General features: G+C 45.5%; 1 protein-coding gene across 3 annotated transcripts in view; it reads right to left on the reverse strand.

Annotated features, from left to right (window-relative positions):
* The window catches only part of LOC144700866 (Polynucleotidyl transferase, ribonuclease H fold protein with HRDC domain-containing protein), a 52,864-nt gene that overhangs the window by 18,129 nt on the left and 9,040 nt on the right, over positions 1-25,695 (reverse strand). For all 3 annotated transcript variants that reach the window (XR_013580887.1, XM_078572426.1, XM_078572427.1), the window contains exons 4-5: positions 22,695-22,778; positions 6,651-6,737 (exon numbers count right to left, since the gene is read on the reverse strand). Coding sequence is in view for 2 of the 3 variants with exons in the window: in XM_078572426.1 (XP_078428552.1) it covers positions 6,651-6,737; positions 22,695-22,778 (171 nt within the window). In the remaining variant the exon portion in view is untranslated. The remainder of the gene's footprint in view (positions 1-6,650; positions 6,738-22,694; positions 22,779-25,695) is intronic.

Below are 25,695 nucleotides of genomic sequence, written 5' to 3' on the forward strand. Positions count from 1 at the left end.
TTTTTTGAAAATACTCGGACGCTTGACGGGACGGTGACGTGACGAACATTTCTTCACATCACCGTTCGTCACGGGTCGTCATCTGTCCCGTCACGTCACGGGCGTCACGTCCCAGACGTGTTGTTCCCGTCACCGTGTTGAGACACATGGGTGGAACCCGTTTCTCTTTCGTTTCAAAAACTGTGTCTGACAATTGAGAGGGTTGAGGATTCAAGCCACAGTAGTACATATTATGAGAATCATCTGTCCCAGAAAGCCTATGACTTGATGACTTGGCAACAGGGTGGGTAGAGAAGTGCCGACACCCAAGTTGGAAAAAGGTTGATGCTAAAGGAAGCTTGAAGACCATGATTGCTGAAAGCTGATGCCAGAGCAAGCTTAGCAACTCAGCTTGCAGAAAGTTGATGCTCCACTGTGACCAACAGACACATCCTTAGTACACGAACAGTGTAGGAACAGGACTTGAATCCACAAGCCTTGCTCTACTTGAAGGAGCCAAGCCCTGAATCCACAGAACTAGTTTCTCTAACCCTTGAGTCCACAAGGGGTTGTGCTTGAATCCGCAAGCACTGAAGCACTCTCTAGCCAAGAGAACACTCAGATGGAAGAAACAAGAGTATCAACAAAACAATAGACTTCAATAATCCTCCTTCAAGGGTACATGGAGGCCCTATATAGGACACAACAAGTGCTGGGTCGTCCATAATAACTGTACCCATGAAAGGACAACTCAAAACATTGAGAAAAACAAGTCTGACGAGATAAGACAGAGGATAAGCAGCCTGACAGGCCTGAGCAGAGATCTTTTGCAGATTTAGAAGCTGTCAGGAGATATTTGTATGGCTCAAGAAGATCTTGATGGGACAAAACAGAAGATATGCAGCTCTGACAAGTTAGAGCTGCATATTCTGCATATCTTGGCAAAAGAAGAATCCGTCAAAGGCTTATGTCAGATATGAATCTGTCAGTGATTCTATCAGAGTATATGTCAGATATGAATCTTGTCAGAGAAAATCTATCAGAGGATCCTGTCAGAAAAAATATGTCATAGAATCCTGATAGAGAAAATCTGTCATAGGATTTTGAGGGAATCTAGGTACTTTTCTGTAGATCCTGAAGAATCTCCTTCTTGGGTCACAAATGGTCTCCTGAAAATGGGCTTCTTGGCTATGTCGCCGACTCAACAGTATGGGACCATCAAGGAAATGAATGATTCAAAATGCTTGAGATTGATTGATCAAGCGGCCAGGGAAGAATGGCAGATCCTGACATAGGTCATCTCCCCATGTTCCCCATGTCGTGGTGTTTAATGGCTTTAATCTGATGGATTGAAGCCAATACATGGAACTGGTTTGGGAGAGCAAAGAGTTCGCCATCTTCCGGAGGAGGTGGATCCAAATAGTCCAAAGTGCAAAGTCTGGATGAAGGAAGACGCCAGTGTTGCTGGGCAGCAATGCAAAGAGATTTATTCAGAAAGTACCTGTACCAGAAGGCAGCCGCAAAGATCTGGGATCATCTCCACAGGATAAATGTAAATAAAAGCCACAACCAGAGGATCTTCGAACTGGTGGCCAGAGCTACCTCATTTGTGTAAGGAGAAATGTCAGCCGCCAAGTTTACTGAAGAACTTCAGGCAATATATCAAGAGATTGATCATCTCAGGTCAATTAAGAGCCTAAAAGAATGATAGTCTACTTTACAGAATCATTTGTTCAGTTTCCTTATAGGACTGGACAAGGGATATGAGGGACTCTAAAGTCAAATCCTCAGCTAGGAGCATGTTCCAGGCTTGGAGGAAGCAATCCAAATTGTACTTGATGAAAATAAAAGGCCTAGGTCTTATGGGAATGACAAGGAGGCAGGAGCAGGACTTGTGGCCAAGACTAAACAACAGAGAAACACATCATATGGATTTCCTCGAGTTCCAAAAAACTTGAGGAAACGGGGGAAGAGGGTTCAGACCAGAAGACAAAAGGGGCTGAACCGCAATATAAGTCAAACTAGCATCACTTTTATCGTAAAAAGAACCATACCAAGAATACTTTCTAGACCCTTCATGGGCGACCTCCCAAGCCGGTGCTGGCCTTTGTCAGCGGCACTTGGGAAACTGAATCTGGAGAAGGAGAAGCACAGGGAGGAGACACCATCTAGGGTACACCCAAATCTACTATTGAAGATTATATTAATCTCAAGGAAGAGTTTGAGACACTCAAGACTATGATAAGTCTACATCCATGGTCTGATCTTGTCAGCTGCCTTCTTATACTGATGCAACAGACCATATGATCCCCCATTGTTCCATTTTTTAATTGCATACCTTATAAAGGGGATAGATGGGTAATTACTTCAGGGGGGGAAATCCTATCGGTAAATGTTCAGAATTAGGAATTCCGTTCCTTCCCGTTAACACTCACCCCGTTCCATTCTATCCGATGTTTATTACCATTGTAATATCTTATTGGGCTCTAACAGACCCAATAAGGTAAGTTAAATATAGATCTAATGCCCTAAAAGGGTTAAAGGGAGTTTCTCCCTTGAGAGACCAAGAAAGTGATTTCTTCCTCTCTTCTCTCCTCTCCTCTCATCATCTCTCTCGACTTGCTTACATCTGATCCGTTGCTGCCTAAGGAGAGCTTCTACTGCATCTCTATTGTTGGCTCTTTGTATTGCCTGAGGAAGGATGTCTGCTGCACCTCTACCTACATTCTCTACATTCCCTAGAGTTAACAGTATTGGAGATGTTGAAATTGCAGGCCTGGATGTTGTTTAACTTGTTCTACATGTTCTTGGTCTCACAGCTTATATCATCCCAGAAGTTTGTTAAAAATTTAATCTCATCTTTCCTGTGGCCCCTGATAGTATTTTTGTTTATGATAAGGAAGAAGAGGAGGCACGTGTGAGAAGACTTGCATTGATCACGCACATGCCAGATCTGCTATAAATAAGCGAGAGCGGGAAATAAGCTGGGCGGAAGCTTTCTTCAAGAAGTTCAGTTGCCAGAGTAGGCAAAGGGCTGGCAGAGCAGGATCGGGCCTGCCAACCAGAGGGAGAACTCAAGGACTCCTCCTGAAATTCCTATCTTCATTTTTCTTCGATTGTGAACGACATTGCAAAATTTTGCACTGTGATATGTTTTTTTCAAATTCAGCTCAAGAGGAATAAGAGGGTCAATTACCCTATAAGTAAAGACAGGGATAGACCTACAGGTAGGAAATTCCAAGTTGTTGGGTCCTGTCTAGGAGCACAGGGAAAGGCTGGAGAGCAGGAGAAGCCTGCGTCCAGAAGATGGATCTCTCGATCCTGGTTCATGTTATCTCTATCCATTTCTCGTTGAAGCTACATTGTACAAATTTCGTACATTTCTCTCATTCTGCAATTGTCTCGTTTAGGAACTGATAAAGATCTTCTCTCCAAAGCCACAATAGGATTAAATTTCGGATTTCATTTTCTTGATCTTATCACTGTTGAGACCGATATCGATTGTATTTTCTCACCAAATTATTGGATTGATATCAGTTTACAATAGGCAAAGAACAGAAGGACTACACCGTTTAAAGAGAAGAATGGGATTGTGTATGAGAGTGAGTGGCTTTGGCAATATGGCATCTGGCTATGCTGCACAAATACAGAAGTGGAGCAGATCAACCAGATGTGTTCTCGTCTTGGGCATCCATCATCTGAACTTTTGAAACTTATGCTTCTCATGATTTCCAAAGATGCGAACATATCTTTTCTTTTTTGTGATGCATGCCAATATGCTACGCATAGACATGCATCCTTCAGTGAGAGAAGAGAACAAAACGTAGTGCCATTTGCACTTATCAACTAAGAAATGTAGGCCCATCTCCCACTGGATATTTAATGGGAGCTAGGTGGTTCATTGTGTTTGGAGATGGTTGCACACATCTGAGGTGGATATCTCTTAAAATGAAATCGAACGTTTTCACGGTGGTCTAGAATTTCTTCTACATGGTGAAGAACCAAAAGGTAATGCTATGAATTTCTTATTTCAAAACACAGGGTGTTATCCATAGGTCTTCCTGCTTGTACAATCTGCAGCAAAATGGGGTAGTTGAAAGACTGATAGGTCAGGGGACCACCAATGCTCAATCACTGCTGATTCACTATGATGTGCCCAAATAATTCTGGAGGCTGTTTTATAACTAACATATAATTAACATCTTTATATAATGAACAGATAGCCATCAAGATCATTAAGCTATGGGAGTCTTGTAGACCTGATGATGCAGTTTGCCATCAACATCAAGATCTTGAACCTAGGATATTAGGGTCCACATTATTTGTACCTTTTCATAATCTGGAAGACATATTCTGTTCCAGGGCTGTGAAATGTATTCTCTTGGGTTATTCACAACCCCAAAAGGGGTACCGGTGCTACCACCCCAAGTCAAGGAAATTCTTTGTATCGGCTGATGTGACATTTCATGAGAACGAAAATTCATCAAGACTTCAAAGCAGATAATCTGGAGATTCACCCTATCTCCAGGTGTCAGGATCTCAGGAAGTTGCAGAAAGTCTTCAAGATGTAACTTATTTACTGACCTGCAGACCCTGTTGGAAAAAGCTCCACACTCTCAAAATGAAGATTTAAATTTGTCGGCTGTTAATGATCTGCTGCCACAGACCCTCCTAGTTCCCTCAGATGAGGATGATGCAAACAAAGAAGGTGAGAACATCATGGAGGAGTCAGATGAAGTCAAGGGTCCACCAAGTGTAGTCGATGATGGTAGTATTGGATGGCGATACGTTCTTGGAACGTATCTGTGAAATTTTGACCAATTGAATCCCAAATCCTTGAAACAATTATTGTTATTCCAAATAAAACAACGATTCAATGCAAATCCTGGACAAACTACGTGAGGGAAGAGTTGAGAGAGAGAGAGAGATCAAGTTTAGAGTTGTCACCGTTCTTCCATGGAACAGCATTCCTCACTATCCCGCAAAAAGACTGCAGTTGGCGAGGGTAAGGAGAAGAGGGAAGAGGTATTAGAACGAGAGGCAGCAGGGAAAGGGGTTAGAGAAATCAAGAAAGGAAGGGAGAGGACTCATGGTCGAATTCTGTCTGGCGTGAGAGTCTTCCTTCCCGTATATATAAGGGAGGAGGCTCATTGGACTGGACCAAGTACCAGGCTGATAGAAGGGTCTTGACGCAGTACCAGGCCAGTGTTTGGCGTAACAGCGGCCCAGTATCATATCAGATGGTCAATTTCCTTGAGGAAAGGCAAGAGACAATTCACCCAGGGCAGCAGATATCCACTCACTAATGCGGTGGAATATCACCAGCTGGGGCCAGAAAATCAGTCTTTCAATACAATATCGCCACACGTGTGATCTGATAGAGGCACAAGGGGAAGTTTGAATAAAATAGTGGGAAAAAGAGGATTATAAATCATGGTCGAAGCCAAGAAAGGGAAGGATCAATTCTTGGAAGTCGAAGTCGCTCAGGCTATCAGGCCGGCAGGAGATCCTCCTTGCTGGATGAGCGAGGATTGATTTGGGCTTGTTCTTGGTTGTTTCTTTTCAATGTCAGTTCTCTCTTCCCAAACCTTCTCTCTGGACATCTACTCTTGCATTCAGCTACTTTTTCTTCATTGATCCAAGGGGATCTTGTACAACGCGAGGTTTTCAATAAAAAATTTCCTTGTATTTCAAAAAAAGAAGAATTTTCCTTGGAGATTCTGGTTTCTCTCAGTGGTGAAACCAAGAATCTTATCACTTTCACAGGTCAGCATTGAGTTTTCAAAGTTGTTGGACATTTGTTGAACCTTCCCCGTGCATTTGGTTCTTATTTGGGTTCTTCCTCTCTTATTGTTCTTTCAGGATAGTGACATCATGTTGTTGATGTCCTTACGAAAGAGTTGGCGAGATTTCTCTTTGACTGATTGCTGAGCAATCTGGGAATCAGAAACATCTGTTAACCAGCTTGAGGTGTCAGCCGGAGAGCCCACCTTCAAGTTTCGTTTTCTGTTTCCGTTTTTCAAGTTTCCGGAGAGCACATTTTTGTTTTACTTCTTTCTTTTCCTTCTATTTCTTTAAATCTTAGTGAGCCCACTAATATTCCCGCCCATTTCTAACCTTATAAATACAGGGAGGTCAATTAGAGTAAATCATTCTTTTCCTCAAACCCCAGATTCTTGAACCCTAACTTCTGCCAGGTCCACTGCTAGCTAGAGTTGAAGTGGACCAGAACACTTAAAAATAAAACTATCCACTGGGCACCAGAGTATAATTTTATCTCTCCCAGCCACCTTCAGCGCCACTGGTGGAAACCGTAACATAACAAAAAGAAAGTGTACTATATTGAAGAACAAATAAAGTTCCCCACTGATAAAGTACAATTGTTGGGCCAGATTGTATTAGTCCACTAGATACTAAAAGAAAGTCTCCTGACGTTCTTATAACATCAACACCAAGAGGATACATCAGCCCAAAGAGTTATTAAGGGAAGGAAAGAGTAAAAAAAGGAAGCCACTTTGGGCTAACAAAACCGCCCAAAGATTGAAGATCTGCAAATCAAACTAGAGTACAATATACGCAGAACAATGAGCTGAAAGTTATATGCATGTGTTAAATGATAAAAAGGTCATCTGGTTCATAATAACGACTGCCGGAATGTACGAGTTTCCCACCTGGAGAGCTTTGTCTGTATACACACCACAATAATTTTCCAACAAATAAGCAAGTGATTTTTTAGGCTTCGAAAGGACCAAGCATGCCTGAGTAGAAGAAGGTTATTGCAATCAGTAAAAGAAGAACGATATGGAATACCCAAATGAACATGCCGAATCCAAAGGAACTTTCAAAAGAAACACAAGATTAAAAGAATTCAACAAAAACGACTTTGTACATCTTTTTTTACCAACAAATATAGACTTATCTGCATCCAGTGAAGAGACGTGAGACGATAAAACATCCATAGGCAACTGTTATGCTTGCTGAAAATGGTCAATTATTTATTTCCTTCTGCCATCTTACCTTTGTAGGTGAGCATACAGAATCCCTGATTAATTAGGTTTGTAACATCTGTAAATGGGAAAAAAAGAAAATTGGATTGTGGATGGACCCGGAAGATCACTGCCGCACCAGCGATGAAGATAGAGGAACCCGGAAGTTGTGGGTTCTGCATGCACCCTGAACCACTACAGGCCAGCAGTCAAGGGGACTCGTCAGACCTTTCTCAATAAAAATATACCTGGCTCCTTTACCAACGGGTAAATTCCTCCGGTATTACAGACTAAAACCCTGAGCTCTATGCTATAGATTCAAGTTAATGTGCCAAATGACATTACAAAACTAAGGAGCAAGGATCCTTGTGGCATTAGAAGAGTTCATATGATTCCAGAGGTCTCCTAAACCTTAATCCATGAATTATAAATAAGCCAAGAAAACAATGTAAAAATCTATCGGGCCTAAAATAAAGGCATACTAAACGCTATCGGGTCCATATGGCCCATTACCCGATTTGTAATTACAAATCGGGTAACTAATAACGGCAAGTTAAAACTAGCCGTTACTAATGGCTAGTTATAACCCTATAAAAGGCGTTATGATTTGTACTAAAAGATTACTGGAATTTTCTATTTTTTTTCTGTCTTCTCTACTCTCTCTCTCTCTCTCTCTCTCTCTCTCTCTCTCTCTCTCTCTCTCTCTCTCTCTCTCTCTCCTACTGAGCTCCAGAAGAATCGTCATGGTATCAGAGCAGGCTTTGTGATCGCCTGTGATTGTTGGAAGCTCTAAGGTTGCTGCTAAGGAGAAGTTCATTCCACAGGAGGATCTTCTTCTAAATTGTTGGAGCTGAAGTCCCACATTATAAGGAGATCTTCCACTGATTTTTATGGCAGACGAAACTGCAAAAATCTCTTCCCAGGTGGTGTCATCAGGCCATCAGATTCTGTTCTCCAAATAGATGGCTTACTCAATTTCCAGTGATTGCCAAGAGCAATATATTCAACGAAAATAATCTCCTGTTATGGGAGAGGAATATCCAGGCAGTCTTGAAGCCCAGAAAACTCATCCATCATCTCTCAGAAGATCGTCCGTGTGAGATTCATCCAAATTATCCAAAATGGATAACAGAGGAGGAGTTTGTTTTTACATGGATGCTAGATTCTATAGCATCTGAGCAGTTAACTAGTCTTTCTTCATATGGAACAGCAAAGTCATTATGGGAAGCAATTCATCGAAGCCATTCTAAGAAAAGTGACAAGACGAAGATCATTGATCTTATTGTAAAAGCCTACACTCTCAAGCAAGGAGATATGGATGTCCTAACTTACTCAAACAAGCTAAGGGATATCCATAATGAGTTGGATCACTGCCAACCACCATCTACAGATCCAGTTGCCAGAGCTCATGAAGCTACAAATTGACTGTGTCAACTCTTCCAAGGGCTCAGACCAGAGTTTGAGATAATCAGGAGTCAACTATACAACAGGGAGGAAGAGCCCACGTTTGACCAGGCAGTGTCCAAAGCCATGCAAGAAGAGAGTCATTTGAATGCAACTCGTGGAGTCATTGAGAATACAGCATATGTCACCAAAAGTCAACATTCTGCTGGCACTACTGGTACTGAAAAATTCAAGCGAGAAGAATTGGTCTGCAACTACTGCAAGAAAAATGGCCATATCAAAGATAAATGCTGGAAGCTTCATGGAAAGCCTCCACACATTGCCAGAGCCCACCTAGCCCAACAAGGAGCAACAAATTCAGATAATCTTCCTTCAGCTCAGGACCTCCATAAGATGATCCAAGAATTTCAGACCTTGAAGTCAATCATCTCGGGAGGTGCTGTCATTAGATCCACATCCATGGCTAATACTGGTAAAAGGGAAATACTTACTCATATTACATTGTTTACTAGGAATCCAGAAATAGCCTGGATCCTAGTCTCATGAGCAACAGACCATATGTCATCAAGAAGAGAAATCTTTATAACATATGAGAAGATTGCTCCTGAAAAACATGTTCAAACCGCTGATGTGATATGATACCGGGCCGCTGTTATGCTAAACGGCAGCCCGGTATGGAATCCAAGCCCTTCTATCAGCCCAGTTAGGCCCAAACCAATGGGCTTCCTTCCCGTATGTATATATACATACGGAAAAGAAAGAAGAAGAATCAAGAAACCAATTTTAAGCCATTCTACCTTCCTCTGGATTCTCTCTTACTTCCTCCCTGCCCTCTCTTGTTCTAACCCTAACTCCTCTTGTTCCCCGTTCCTGCACATATTTCCCAGGCATCGCAATTCTATCCCGTGGAATCGAAGCTGTTGCTCCAAGGGGAGCGATCGACCACGTCGGAGTTGGAGCTCTTATCTCTCTCTCATCCCCCCTTTCAATCCTATCAGATCGAACAATTCTTGGAGACAGTTACATTTTTCAAGAAGTGTCAAGAAACGTTCAAGATCAATCTTTCATTTCGTTAAATTGCATAGATACGTTCAAGAACGTATCATGATGCCACACTACTTCCAGTAGTTGGCATTGGTAATATGAACATCCAACCCATTGGTGAAATAACTAATGCGTTACATGTCCCAAAATTATTTGTAAGCCTAGTTTCAGTACAACAGCTTGCAAAGATGAGGGAGTATAATATACTATTTGATAATTTGGATGCCTATCTATGTCTTAAGGACCTCGCGTGGAAGATTGGACTAGCTAAGGTTCAACAAGGACTCTACTATCTACCTTGGAAGTCGCCTAGCACCCTGATAAGTGATGAACCCAAGATGGCAGCAATATCATCTCAAGTCTCTATTATGGAGATCCATCAAAGAATGGGTCATCCTTCTTTTCATCTTCTGAAACACATGTACCCACACCTGTTTAAGGATACTTTGGTGGAACATATCATTTGTGAAGCTTGTCAATTAGGAAAATTCAAAAGGGTTCCCTATCCACCAAGTAACACCAGAATGACCAAACCATTCCAAAACATCCATTGTGATGTATGGGGACCATCCCCTCAATTAGACATACTAGGACATCGATATTTCCTAGTATGTACAGATGATTACAGTCGATATAGTTGGGTATTCTTACTCAAATATATGACTGAAGTCACTAAGAATCTGAAAGGACTGTGTAATCTTATCAAAAGACAATTTGGTGACCCAGTTCAAGGATTTTGAACTGACAATGCCAAGGATTTTCTTAACAACGAGCTCATGGAATTCTTCAGATCTGAGGGAATAAGACATGAAACCTCATGTCCTTATAAACCACAACAAAATGGCCGTGCTGAAAGAAAACTAGGAGATATTGTTGACAAGGGGAGAACACTCCTTATACATGGAAACATCCCTGCAAACCTATGGGGTTTTGCAGTAATGACAGCCACTCATCTTATAAATCGACTACGATCTAGAGTTTTAGAATTCAAAAGTCCTTTAGAATTGCTAGAAACACACTACCCAACTGTGAAATAGAAATCCGGTTTACCTGTCAAAATTTTTGGATGTGTTGGACATGTATACACTCATACATATAAACAGAATAAATGGTCTTCAAAAGGTCTGAAGTCTGTATTTGTTGGATATTCTGTTACTCAAAAGGGATACAAGATGTATCACCCTGTTACTCGAAAATATATGGTTACCAAGGATGTAGTATTCGATGAACAATTTTTTTACTACAAACCCAGAGGTACTGAGAGTCATAAAGAGATATCTCACTTATTAGTGAGAATGACTATCTAACTACAAAACAAATGTTCCTGAACATGGACCAGATACTATACCTATTCCTTTGGTCGATTCTCAGGCTGTAGAAAAAGAAAACACCAGTGATAACTTATGTACCTCCAGTGGAACAAGTGATATTGTCAAGAGAGGAAGGAAGAAGATAATGACATAACTCAATAGAGTACATGGCTGGGTATACATATACCCTAGGAGGGAGAGAATGATAAGAGGGCTAATGGGCTTATAGAATAGGGCCCATTAGCCCATAAGGCTGACTATCTCACTAACACCCCCCCGCAAGCGAAGTATGGATGTCATCCATGCCGAGCTTGGACACTGCACGTTGCAGGAGAGGTCGAGATAGTCCTTTGGTAAGGACATCAGCAGCTTGATCAGCGGATGGAACAAATTCCAAGTCAAAGATGCCCTCGTCCACGCGCTCCTTGAAGAAGTAGCGGTGGAGTTCCATATGCTTGATCCGTCCCTGTTGACCAGGGTTCTTTGCCAAGGCAATGGCCGACTTGTTGTCGCAGTAGAAGTGGATCGGGCCGGAATACTCCACACGAAGGTCGTGGAGAATTCCGTATATCCACTGGCCTTCAGAGGCCCCATCGGCAAGTGCCCGGTATTCGGCTTCAGCACTGGAGCGGGACACTTTGTCCTGCTTGCTGCTCTTCCAACTGACAAGACTGCCGAAGACAAAAGTGCAGTACCCCGTGGTGGAACGACAGTCCACAACTGAGCCGGCAAAGTCCGCATCAGTGTACACCTTCACGGTCCGCTCCATACTCCGAAGAAAGAACAAGCCCTTCCTGGGGCAGCCCTTTAGGTACGCAAGTACCCGGTTGGCCGCCTGACGATGGATCTCCCGCGGAGAGTGCATGAACTGACTGAGGAGGTTGACGGCGAAACTGATGTCGGGGCGGGTGTGGGTCAAGTACAGGAGTTTCTCCACCACCTTCTGGTACTGATATGCGTTCACCGGTGCTGAGTCCTCCCCCTTACCCAACTTGACGTTAGGGTCGATGGGAGTAGTAACCGGTGCACACTCAGTCATTCCGGTCAAGGCCAGTAGGTCAACGGCATACTTCTGCTGTGACACAAAGATCCCCCGGGGGGAGTAGGCCACCTCAAGGCCGAGGAAGTAGCGAAGAAGCCCGAGGGCCTTGATTTCGAACTCCTTGGCCAACGCAGAGCTGAGGCGGCCGGCCTCTACAGAATCGGACCCCGTGATGAGGATGTCGTCGACGTACACGGCCAAGATGGAGACACCCGCGGAACTGTGACGAAAGAATAGGGAGGTATCCCCATTGCTCTGAGTGTAGCCCTCGGTCTTCATGACCGAAGAGAACCGACCGAACCACATCCGCGGTGACTGTTTCAGTCCATAGAGAGACTTCCGCAGCCGGCAAACGGTGCCCGGGGGGCCAAGGGTATACCCGGGAGGTGGCTGCATGTACACCTCCTCCGTCAAGTCACCGTGCAGAAAGGCATTCTTCACATCGAAGTGTCGACGGCCAGTCGGAATGAGCATAGCGCCAAGAGGAGACGGACTGTTTCCATCTTCGCCACAGGAGAGAAGGTCTCGAAGTAGTCCACGCCATACGACTGAGTAAACCCCCGAGCCACAAGTCGAGACTTGAGGCGCTCGAGAGTACCATCAGCATGATGCTTCTTGGCATGAATCCACTTGCAATCCACCGCCCTCTTGCCAGGAGGAAGTGGGACGACTTCCGAAGTGTGGTTCTTGAGCAAGGACTGCATCTCCTCATCCATCGCCGCTTTCCAATGAAGAGAAGTAAGAGCATCAGATAGGCGATGAGGGAGGGGATGCGACTCGATGTGAGAAAGAAAGGACCGGTAGGAAGGGCTTAGCCAATCAAAAGAGAGATAGTGAGATAAGGGGTAGAGAGGTGTGCGAGCGCACTGACGAACCCTTTTCCGAAGGGCGATAGGCCATCCCAACTGAGCATCATCATCAGTAGACGAGGGTGACGCATCGTCCAACGGAGCGGAAGCAAAGGAGGGAGAAGAAGATAGCTCCCCGGGGGTAGGGGGAGGCTCCCCGGGGGAAGGTGGTGCACTAGGAGAAGGATACGGTGCACCAAGAGTAGGAGGTAGCTCCCCGGGGTGAGAGATGGACTTCCCGGGGTTAGGAGGTGCACTAGGGGGAGGATACGGTGCACCGGGAGGTGAGACGGTAGGAGGCAAGGGAGAGAAGGTGGCTGGGGACGGCGACGGTGGAGGAATGGGTCCCACAAATGGAAAGGGTTCCAAGGAAGGAGTCGAAGACGCCTCAACCAGCGGAAGGCGTGGCGAGGTAGAATCACCGAAGTAAGACTCATGCTCGGCAAAGGTGACATTTGCCGAGATGAAAATTCTCCGAGACGGAGGGTGGTAGCAACGGTAACCTTTCTGGAGAGAAGCGTACCCGACGAAGACGCACCGGAGAGCTCGAGCATCGAGCTTCGTGCGAGTGGGAGCCGTATCGTGGACGTACGCCGTGCACCCGAAGATGCGAGGGAGGAGTCCAGTCCGCAGTGAGAGATGGGGGAACGCCGTGGAGAGACGATCCAGTGGGCTGACAAACCCGAGGGGCTGGGAGGGGAGACGGTTTACGAGATGGGTACTCGTTAAGACCGCCTCGCCCCACGGAACAGAATAGTTCAGTAGAAGGGTACGGGCGGTCGACGTGACATACCCGATCCGACGTTCTGCCATACCGTTCTGTTCCGGGGTGGCCACACAAGAGGACTCGTGGAGAATCCCATGGTCAGCAAAGTACGTGGCCAGCTCGGTGTTGACGAAGTCCCGGGCGTTATCGGAGCGGAAGCGCTGAATACCTCGGCCAAACTGAGTACGAACCATGGTGCAGAAGTGACGGACCGTCGGAGCAACCTCAGATTTGGCGGTCAACAAGTAGACCCATGTGTAGCGGGTGGCCTCGTCAACAAAGATCTGAAAGTATCGGTGGCCCTTTAGGCTAGCCTGCGGGGCGGGTCCCCAAACATCACTATGGATGCGAAATAATGGAGTGGAGGAGTGCGAGGTGGACGAAGAGAAAGATGAACGACGGTGCTTCGCCAGTTGACAGGCATCACACACGATAGTCTGAAGGTCCAATCCAGTACACATCGAAGGAAAGAGACGCTGTAAAACTGAAAATGGCGGGTGACCCAGCCGTTGGTGAGCCAACTGGAGACGTCCCATACGCTGCACATCCGCCGGTCGGAGTTGGCGGTTAAGCAGGAAGCACCGAGAGCACCCCCCATCGTCCAACAACAGCAACCCGTTCTCCCGCCTAATCGGTGTAGTCCGACCCACCTTGTCAGATAGAAACATCCCGTCAGGCTGGAGGTGAAAAGAACAGGACAAACTGTCAACTAAACGCTGAGGAGACATAAGTATAGCTCGCAGGGCGGGGACATGAAGAACATTGCTGACCACTCCGAGGCCGTCTACAAACACTGCCCCAATTCCAGCAACACGCAACCGTCCACCACCGGCTGTAAGAACTGTACGGTCCTCACTATGCCTTTCGTAGGATACAAACCGGTCATTGAACGGGGTCATGTGTTCGGTTGCCCCCGAATCAAGAACCCAGCTCGTATCCGATACGAGAGGCGAGTAAGAAGCCGTACCACAATACCACTGTTCAGACTGAGGGAGAGAGAACGCACCAAATCAACCAAAATGTGCCGTCGACTGAGTCTGAGTCTGCATAGTAGCCACTTGGTCACGGAGACGGGCCAAGTCGGCTTGGAGCTGCTCAATAGTCGCCGGGCTGGTAGAAGAGGTAGAGGAGGAGGCAACCATAGCTTTCCTTCGTAGCCTCCTTCTTTCCGGTTGTCGTGCTGACGCTTCTTGCACCACTTGCGGAGATGTCCAGGCTTGTTGCAGTAGGAGCAAATCAGCCCGGAGGGACGCCTCGCGGGGAGCAGGAGCGGGCGAGGAGGCTGGGCGAGGAGGGCAGTCGAGTCACAAGCTGCCTCCGAGGAGAGAGTGCCAATGACATGAAAATGACTCTCCTCTTCCTGGAGTTCCTTCACCAAGTCATCAATGGAAGGAAGGCCTTCCTTGCGATGGAGGGCACGGCGCCAAGTGTCGTCATACTCCTTGTTTAGGCCATAAAGAAACCCCAAGAGGCGTAGGCGAAGAGTGTTCTGGAATGACTTGCACGTCGGATCATCCGTCGGCAAGTAGTAGTCCACCTCGTCCCACAGCTTCTTGTGTTCCAGCGCATAGTCCGAGATGGACAGTGCGCCTTGGCGAAAGTTGCTGGCTTTAGCAATGAGCATAAAGAGGCGCCAGTTGTCCCCTTCGCGGCCGCAAAATTTGTTGGCCTGGTCCCAAAAACCCTTCACGGTGGCGCAGCGAGGGAACCTTTCACGGAACGAGGGTGCCAGGGAGGTTGTGTAGAGCCATCCAAGGACGAAGTGTTCCTCGGCTTCCCACGCCGCATAGTGTGGATGGGTCGATGGAAGCGGGGCTTGTGTGCAATGCTTGAACAGTTGGCAAGCCTTGAGAGTAGTCTCGACAAAGTGACGCCACTGTAACAAATTCGGGCCCTGGAGACACGTCGTGTCGGGAACCGCCGGCAGAGAATGAGTAACCTTGTGTGACAAGGGTTCTCGTTGAAAGTCTGCATCGGTGAAGCCATCATCTGGGACGGCCGGTTGACGTGTCTGGCCCGTGGAGTAAAGTTCCTCCGACATCAGAGCCGTGGTCTCTACGGAGACGGCTGTTGTGACTGAGGTTGCGGCCCGTGCTGTGGCTGCAAGCTGCGGCTGCGGTGGCGGCGGCTGCTTCGGCGGCTGCTGCGGCTTCTGCTGCTGCTTCGGCGGCGGCTGAGGCAGCTGGCTGCGGCTGCGCGCGACTTTGGCTGGCGCGCTGCGCTGCGCTGCGCTGTCCGCGCTGTGGCTGGCGCGCGGCTGCGGCTCGCGGCTCTGCGCGGCTGCAGCCGCGGCGCTGCGGCTGCGCTGCGCTTGCGGCTGCGGCTGCGGCTGTCGCGCGCTGTCGCGCTGCGCGCTTGTGTTGCGGCCGCGGCGCGGCGGCTGTGGCTGGCGCGCGGCTGCGGCTGCGGCTGCGTGGCGCTGGCGGCTGTGCGCGCGCGCGCCGCTGCGGCTGTGCGGCTGGCACTCGCTGCGCTGCGTTCTGGCTAGGGCTGCGGCTGCAGCTGGTTCTCCGGAAGCTCCGCGGGCTGGCTACAGCTCGCGCTGTGGCTGATCTGTCGGTCACGCTCCGGGTTCGCTAGACAGCGAGAGGGTGATGTCAAACCCTAGATGGAAGAGCTCTGGAGCTCTGATACCATGTCAAGAGAGGAAGGAAGAAGATAATGACATAACTCAATAGAGTACATGGCTGGGTATACATATCCCCTATGAGGGAGAGAATGATAAGAGGGCTAATGGGCTTATAGAATAGGGCCCATTAGCCCATAAGGCCGACTATCTCACGAACAGATACAATGGAAAACTCAGGAGTCTTACATCCAATATCCCCATACCCAAAATATTATCAGAGAAAAAGAAAAGAAAGGAATAAGGAAGTCACGGACTTGGGTGAAGGGGGAGAAGGTTCTAATAAAGGGGGAGTGATATCTGGAGATGAAGAAAGAGTCACTGATAGTGAGGAGATGATTGGCCGATTGCACTAAGGAAGGGAACTAGAACTTGTGTGAAATCAATTCCTTATTCAATGGTTAATTATCTAAACTATCAGAAGGTGTCACCTAGATACAAAGTTTTTCTTACCAAAATCCAAGATATTCCCATCCCAAAATCTCCACAGGAAGCTATGAAGAATGTCAGATGGAAAGAGGCAATGGACGAGGAAATGAAGGCACTAATACAAAACAATACCTGGGAGCTTGTGGAACGACCTAAGGATTAAAAAACTGTAGGTTGTAGATGGGTATTTACGCTCAAATGTAGAGCAGATGGCAGTCTAGAAAGATATAAGGCTCGACTTGTAGCTAGAGGGTACACTCAAACTTATGGAATTGACTATCAGGAGACGTTTGCTCCAGTAGCAAAGATCAACACTATCAGAACCTTACTCTCATTGGCAGTCAATCTGGATTGGCCTTTAAATCAGTACGATATAAAAAATGTTTTTCTTCATGCCGACCTAAAAGAAGAGATCTACATGGATGCTCCACCAGGTTATGAAGAAAAAATAAATCAAGGAAAGGTATGCAGACTTCGAAAGGCTTTATATGGGCTAAAACAATCACCTAGAGCATGGTTTGGAAGATTCACCCAAACCATGAAGAACCTTGGGTACAAACAATGTAATGGTGAACACAGTATGTTTTTTAACGAGATGACTCAAGGACTGATAAAATTTTTGATAGTATATGTTGATGATATTATAATTACAGGAAATAATCCAGAAGAAACTAAAGGTCTTGAACAACACTTAGATACAAATTTTCGGGTCAAACAATTGGGACCCCTAAAGTATTTTCTAGGAATAGAATTTGCACTCTCAAGTGAAGGAATTTTAATGACACAACAAAAATATATCTTGGAACTTCTAGAGGAAACAAAGCACATGAATTGCCATACAAATGAGACACCAATAGAAGTTAATCATAAATTAACTATCAATGAGGATGAACCTAGGGTAGATATTAACTCATGTCAAAGTATTGTTGGAAATCTCTTATATCTGTCACATACCAGACCAGATATTTGTTATGCAGTAAATGTTTTAAGTCAGTTTATGCACTCACCTAGAAACTCTCACTTTCAAGCTGTTAACAGAATTCTCAGGTACCTAAAGGGAACACCAGGACTGGGCATCGCATACCGGAAAACAGGTAAACTTGACCTCATTTTATATACTGATTCTGACTATGCTGGGTCTCGTCTTGACTACAGGTCAACTACTGGGTATTGCACAATACTTGGAGGAAACCTAGTGACTTGGAGAAGCAAGAAGCAAAGTGTCGTCTCCAAGTCCAGTACAGAAGCTGAATTTCGAGCTATGTCCAAAGGAATTGATGAAGTAATGTGGATCAAATATGTGCTAGATGATCTGAAGATTAACTATATAAGCCCAATTGTCATCCGCCGCGACAACAAATCTGCTATCAGCATAGCACATGATACAGTTGATCACAACAAGATGAAGCATGTTAACATTGACCGGTTCTACATTCAAGATCATTTGGAGCAAGGAATTTTGAAGACAGAGCATGTCAATTCTGAAGAACAGTGTGCAGGCATCTTCACCAAGGGTCTACCTACCAAGAGCCTACAATATTTTTTTTTTTTTGAATAATATAGAAGATCACCCAGCTTGGTGACCCTCCGTACACATGGACGGGTCTAGGCCAAAAAGCCCATCCTTCCGCCCCTATCCAACACCTCATCCAGGACCAAACCAACAAAAAACCAGTCTCTCAACATCATTTTTTGCCCTTTCCACTGACATTGCGGCCCCCTTGAAAACGACCTCGTTGCGGTGAGTCCATATCGCCCAAAGCACCGCGAATCTTAGCCCCCCCTCCTTGTAAGTTCCCTGCTTGCGCCGCGGCAGTGTGGCCCATAGCTGCGAGCTCGACATAACCTCTGCCAGCCCCTGGCTAGCCCACAGCGCCCGAGCAAGCCGACACTGGAAGAACAGATGCTCGCACTCCTCTTCCTCTTCCGTACACACAAGGCATAGTGAGGATTCAGCAGGGAAGAACCTTCGCCGTCTCACACGGGTCATTGTTCGCTTCCTGGTGAGCAACCATACAAACACCCTAACCTTTAAGGGAATCTTTTGCCTCCAAATTGAGCGACATGCCCTTAAGATGATTGGGTCCTCATAGTGGTGTGGTCTCAATATCTGGTAAACACCCCAACTGGAGAACGGACCCGATGCCCATACCCACCCATCTGTCGTCCCCTTCATTGGCCTCCAGTTGCTCAGAGTTTCCAGAAGGCGTAAGAAATCCTCCACCCGTTGACTAGATAAGATGGCTGCAAAAGTTGGACACCACACTCCATCCCAATACTCTTCCACCAAGGCATGCCGGTGATGGGCAAGGGAATATAGGCGAGGGAACAGATCACAGAGTCGTCCATGCGACGACCAATTGTCCGTCCAGAACCTGAAGTCGATGCCATTCCCCAATTGAGCCCGGAAAAACTACTTGACCACTGTCCATACCTTCCTCAGCCCTCTCCAAAAAGCCGACTCCCCTAACACATTACGCATCATCTTCTCCCAATCCAAATTGGATCCGTATCTGTCCCTCACCACCTCCTTAATCAAGTCATCCTCCGGTCCCACAATCCGTCTAACCCATTTCGTCAATAATGCCACATTTAGTGTATTTAGGTCAGGCACCCCAAGTCCCCCCTGTTTAGCTGGCGTGCAGATGTCATTCGATGACACCAGCGCCATGACCCGTCCTTCCCCCGCATTTGCCCCCTTCCAAAAAAATCTCCGCATGATCCCGCTCAGGCGTTTCTCAACACCCATCGGGATTTTAAACACAGATAGATAAAAAGTTGGAATTGCTGATAATACCGATCGCAGCAGCACTAGTCTCCCCCCTTGCGACAAGACTCTTTGCTTCCACCCCTCCAACCGTCTCTCCACCTTCTCCAACACTGGTTGCCAGTCTGCTTGTTGTAGGCTATCAACCGACAGGGGTAGCCCCAGGTATCTCATAGGCAGTGAACCCACTGGCGTCTCAAGCGCACTGGCACACTGGGTCTCCTCCATCGAGAGGCCGAAACCCACAAATTCCGATTTTCCTCTGTTGATGTGCAGTCCCGAACACTCTGCGAACACCCGCAAGATTGCCGCCAAATTCTTGGCCTCCTCTACCGATCCCTCGATGAAGAACAGTGTATCATCGGCATATTGTAGCAGAGGGATGCCCAATGGCTGGCTCGGCGTCTGAAAACCTTTAGTACAACCCCTTCCACATACCAAAGAAGTACTTCTGGCTAATACATCAGCTGCCAGAACAAAAAGCATCGGCGCTAGTGGACACCCTTGTCTGAGCCCTCTCTGCGGTCTGATCCACCCCCCTTCTGGGCGTCCATTTACCAACACGGCAAACGACTGAGACGTCACGCATCGCTTCACCCATTTGATCCATTCCTCCGGGAAACCCCTCCTTCGTAACGCTGCCCATAGGAACCGCCAATCCAAAGAATCATATGCCTTCGCAAAATCTACCTTCCACATGAACCCCTTGGTTCCATTCTTCTTCCACGAAGCAATAATCTCCCCTGCCAGGACTGCACAATCCACCAGCTGTCTCCCCGGAACAAAAGCAGACTGAAACGGCCCAATCAAGTCCCCAAGTACCCCTTGTAATCGATTAGCCAGTACCTTTGCCACAATAAGATATATGGAGTTGGATAACGACATGGGCCGGTAGTCGCCAACATTTTCAGCTCCTTGCCGCTTCGGTAGTAAGAATAAGAAGGATTTATTTATCCTTTCCATATTAGCTTGAGGGCTCCTGAGCTCCCCCAATTTGGCGAACACATCATCTTTAACCTCACTCCAGAACTCCTTGTAGAAAAACACTGATATGCCGTCTGGTCCTGGGGCGCCTTTGCCATTCAGCCCTGCCATAGCTGCCCGAACCTCCTCCATATCAAAGGACCCACCAGACCATCTCTCTGCCCTTGCGTTGACTGAGACGCCCCTTGTCCCGTCCACCGCCAACTGTTCCGACCCCCCTGCCGTGACATCGATCTAAAGTGCTCTGCCATTGCTCGACCCACTGCCTGTGTCCCTGTAACCCTTTGCGAACCGACCTGCACTGATAATATCTGATTCACTCTTCTTCGGCCATTTGCTGCAAGGTGGAAAAACCTCGTGTTTGCATCCCCCTCCTTTAGCCATAGCTGCCGGGATCTTTGTCTCCAATCCATTTCCTCCTTCCTATCCTCTTCTGCCACCACACATCTCCACTTCTTTGGCTCCTGAATCTCCACACCCATTAATGCCCGACCGTCCTCCAACTCATCCAGTTCTGTAATTCTTGTGAGGGCCTCGACTCTCACTTTACATCTCGCCTCCCTTATCCTCCTTCTGTAGCTTTTCAAGTGATCTCTCAGCCCATCAATGTGAGATGCCAATCTGCTCGCCCCTGGCTCCTACTCCGAATGTGTCCGCCATATGTCCTTTACCTCCTCTTTGAAACCCCCTTCTCGTAACCATGACTTGTCAAATTTAAAGTATGTGGTCCGCCCATGGCCCTCATGGGACTGCCACATGATCGGTGTATGGTCCGATATAGGCCTAGGCAGGGCTCTTACATCTGCCCCCGGGAACCTCTCCATCAACTCCACTGAGCATAAGAACCTATCCAACCGGGACTTATAAGATGCTCTCCCCGAACTCCTCCATGTGAAACAACAGTCACTTGGCCCCATCTCTTGCAGCCATGCTTCCGCCAAAAACGCTCAGAACTCCTCCAACCCTTGGTCTCGCCCCCCCCCCTCCATTAGGCCTATCATCTGCCCTCAAGATCACATTAAAATCCCTCCCGATCAACAATGGCATCCCTCGGAATTTTTCCACAAGTTCCGCCATCTCCAACCATAGCCCTTCCCTCAGACTGACGTTCACAGGTCCATACACTAAAGCTATAACCATCCCCAAACCATCATTTCGTGTCAACCTTACTGCCGCCGTGAATTGGCCATGCCATGCCTCCTCCTACTGCCCTCAAGAGCCTACAATATTTGATATCCAAGCTTGGAATGGCAAATATAAATTCCTGCACTTGAGGGGGAGTGTTGAATGTACGGGCATAAATAAGCCAAGAAAACAATGTAAAAATCTATCGGGCCAAAAATAAAGGCATACTGAACACTATCGGGTCCATATGGCCCATTACCCGATTTGTAATTACAAATCGGGTAAGTAATAATGCCTAGTTAAAACTAGCCGTTAAAACTAGTCGTTACTAACGGCTAGTTATAACCCTATAAAAGGGGTTACGATTTGTAATAAAAGATTACTGGAATATATTTTCTATTTTTCTTCTGCCTTCTCTACTCTCTCTCTCTCTCTTACTGAGCTCCAGAAGAATCGTCAATAAGGATAAACCAAAGCATGTAATACTGTAAGACAGTCTCATGTAGTATCCATTTTAGTATGATGAGCCACAGGTGATAAGTAGCCCATCCTTTTTCTTTTAAATCTTTGTAAATGAAGGCCTGGCCATGTACTGTAAGTGGCTCAATCATTCTTTTACTTGCCTAATTTCCCATCTGGGTTTAAGTCCTTTAAGTTAAGTGGGCTCCCATCCACTTATTGGTAAGCTGATTTAAAAGCCAGGCCTTTCCAAGAATGGATGATCACTTAAAACCCTAACAACAGAACAGATGATTAGAATGGCACTGGTGGAGGGGCACGAGATCTGGAGTTTCTTCTATTCCAAACTTCTAAGCTCGAGCTCTTTTGACAAATAGGGACTGGTCGAAGTTTGGAATAGTATTGGACTGGTCAAAAACCAGCAGTGTAAGAGGTGGGAAGAAAGTGAAATGATCAATGCCTCACCAATTCAGTACATTTTGGGGGTATTTTTTTTGAAAAAAGACATTCTGGGGGTATTTATACCATTATTGAATCACGAAACTGTTATTCCGTTGCCCTCCTTTGATGGGGTTCTATCAGTATGTGAATTCCCTTGTTCAGAAATAAAAAAGAAGTTTCAACCACCAAATAAAGAGGATATTACCGCACAGAACCTTAGTACATCACATTCAAATAATGAACTAAGTATGCAATCGGCACACTTGTAAAAAACACACCAGACATGAAATATTTTTTATAATTCAAGGGAACTTTATTTCTAAACCATGAATCACATTCAGACAACCACTCAGCCATACCAGAGATTAACATTATTTTAACCATATAAAAAGTGACATATCAACAGTCATGATAAACTACATTTGATATTTTCCAAGAAAAAGAATCAAGAGTGATATAATACTGCAGTGTGGAGCAAACTCACCTTTGCTGTATCAAATAAATTGACAACATAGATATGAAAATCCCTCTGGAGCCACAGAATATCATTGTCAGATCCATGGAAGACCTTTAAAAAAGAATCAAGAAACGAGTCCTCTTATCAGTTAGTCTGCAATATTTTTGAGGCAAAGAGCTAAGCAGAGAACCCACCAGAAAAGATGAAGTGTGATGATATTCATATAATGACCAATAGGGAGAGCGATGCATTTTCTAGATAATAGTAACAAATTGGAAGTCCGATCAGTAAAAATGGGCTACATTTTATTTTTTCCCTTGTAAACTCTACTATGTCAGTTACATACATCAGCACCTTCACTTGTGGTACAGTGTCCGTAATAATGGATCATCCTGATTGACACTACAGCCAACTTCCACGTAGCTCCAGTTCAAAGGTGTCGACTTGACTCTTTGCTCAGTGGGGATGTAGAGATAATAGTCAGAGAGAAGGGAGAAGAGACAAGGAAGGAAATCAATCTATTTCACCATAAAAGGTTACCCACAACATGCCTAGGTACCTCTCCTTTTATAGGAGAATTAACTAGCCGTTAATAACGGCTAGTGTTATAACGGCTATAAAATTAGCCGTTATAACTTACCCGAATCCGATAAGGATTTGGGTAATGGGTCTACCTGGACCCGCTACTGGATCTGCCTGGATCCGATAAGAAAAATAAAAAATAAACATTCTTGGGCTTATAGATCCGCCTTTACATTTAACAAACCCCCTCAAGTGTAGGAATGGATATTTGCCATTCCAAGCTTGGATATCAAATGTTGAAGACTCTTGGTAGGCAGACCCTTTGTAAAGATGTCTGCGCATTGCTCTTCAGACTTGACATGCTCTGTCTTTAGTATCCCTCGTTCCAAGTGATCTTGAATATAGAAACGGTCGATGTTGACATGCTTCATCTTGTCGTGATCAACTGGGTCATGTGCTATACTAATTGCAGATTTGTTGTCGCAGCGGATGACAATTGGGCTTATATAGTTGACCTTTAGATCTTCCAGCATATGTTTAATCCACATGACTTCGTCAGTCCCTTTTGACATAGCACGAAATTCAGCTTCCGTACTTGACTTGGATACAACACTTTGCTTCTTGCTTCTCCAAGTCACCAGGTTTCCTCCAAGTATTGTACAATACCCAGTAGTTGACCTGTAATCAAGACGAGACCCCGCATAGTCAGAATCAGTGTATAAAGTAAGGTCAATTTTACCTGTTTTCCGGTAGGCGATGCCCAGTCCTGGAGTTCCCTTTAGGTACCTGAGAATTCTATGTACAGCTTGAAAATGAGAGTTTCTGGGTGAGTGCATAAATTGACTTAAGACATTTACTGCATAACAAATATCTGGTCTGGTATGTGACAGATATAAGAGTTTTCCAACAATACTTTGATATGAGTTAACATCTACTCTAGGTTCATCCTCATTGATAGTTAATTTATGATTGACTTCAATTGGTGTTTCATTTATGTGGCAATTGATATGCTTTGTTTCTTCTAATAGTTCTAGAATGTATTTTTGCTGTGTCATCAGAATTCCTTTGCTTGAGCGTGCAAACTCTATTCCTAAGAAATACTTTAGAGGCCCCAATTGTTTAACTTGGAAGTTCTCATCCAGGTGCTGTTCGAGAATTTTCATTTCTTCTAGGTTGTTCCCTGTAATTATGATATCATCCACATATACTATCAAGATTGTTATCATTCTGTGAGATGTTTCCTTAAGGAACATGGTGTGTTCCCCATTACATTGCTTATATCCAAGATTCTTCATGGTTTGGGTAAATCTTCCAAACCATGCTCTAGGCGATTGCTTTAATCCATACAGGGCCTTTCTTAGTCTACATACCTTGCCTTGACTTGTTTCCCTTCATAGCCTGGTGGAACATCCATGTAGATTTCTTCCTTTAGGTCGTCATGAAGGAAAGCATTTTTTATATCATACTGATTTAGAGGCCAGTCTAGATTGACTGCTAGTGATATTAAGATTCTGATGGAGTTCATTTTTGCTACAGGAGCAAATGTCTCCTGATAGTCGATTCCATAGGTTTGAGTATACCCCCTAGCTACAAGTCTAGCCTTATATCTTTCAAGACTGCCATCTGACCTGCATTTGAGTGTAAAGACCCATTTACACCCTACCGATCTTTTATCCCTGGGTCGGTCCACAAGTTCCCATGTATTGTTCTGTATTAGTGCATTCATTTCCTCGTCCATTGCTTTTTTCCATCTGACATTCTTCATAGCTTCCTGTGGAGATTTTGGAATAGGTATATCTTGGATTTTGGTGAGAAAAACCTTGTAACTAGGTGATACCTTTTGATAGTTTAGGTAATTTAGTATTGAATAAGGAATTGGTTTCACACAGTTCCTAGTTCCTTTTCTTACTGCGATTGGCCAATCATTCTCTCCAAGATTTTCTACACATGTCATTTCTCCCCCTTGAGTCGAAATTTCTCCCCCTTCACCCAAATCCGAGATCCCTTTGTGATTTTCCTTTCTCTTCCTCTTATAATATTTTGGGTATGGAGATACAAAATGGGGTTCAGATTAGTCATGTGTTCTCCTGGAAATGCCTGGATCATCGCAGGGTGGTTCTTCCTCATTCTCAGTTATGAAAGTAGGTAACTCCATTGCAGGAGTAGGGGAAGTCGCCTGATCAGGTTGGATTCCATTATTTTCCAGGGAGAGACTACCATCTTCACTCATAAGTAGGTGATGTGTGTCTTTATGACTCTCAGTACCCCTTGGCTTGTAGTAAAGTAGTTTTTCATCAAATACTACATCTTTGGTGACCATATATTTCCTAGTAATGGGATGATACATCTTGTGTCCTTTCTGGGTAACAGAATATCCAACAAAGACGCATTTAAGTCTTTTTGTCGACCATTTGTTGTGTTTATATGTATGGTTATATACATAGCCAACACATCCAAAAATCTTTACGGGTAAACCAGTTTTCAGTTTTACCGTTGGATAGTGGTT

This window comes from Wolffia australiana, chromosome 3 (assembly GCF_029677425.1).
Source record: "Wolffia australiana isolate 7733 chromosome 3, ASM2967742v1".
In the NCBI taxonomy this organism is placed as follows: Eukaryota; Viridiplantae; Streptophyta; class Magnoliopsida; order Alismatales; family Araceae; genus Wolffia; species Wolffia australiana.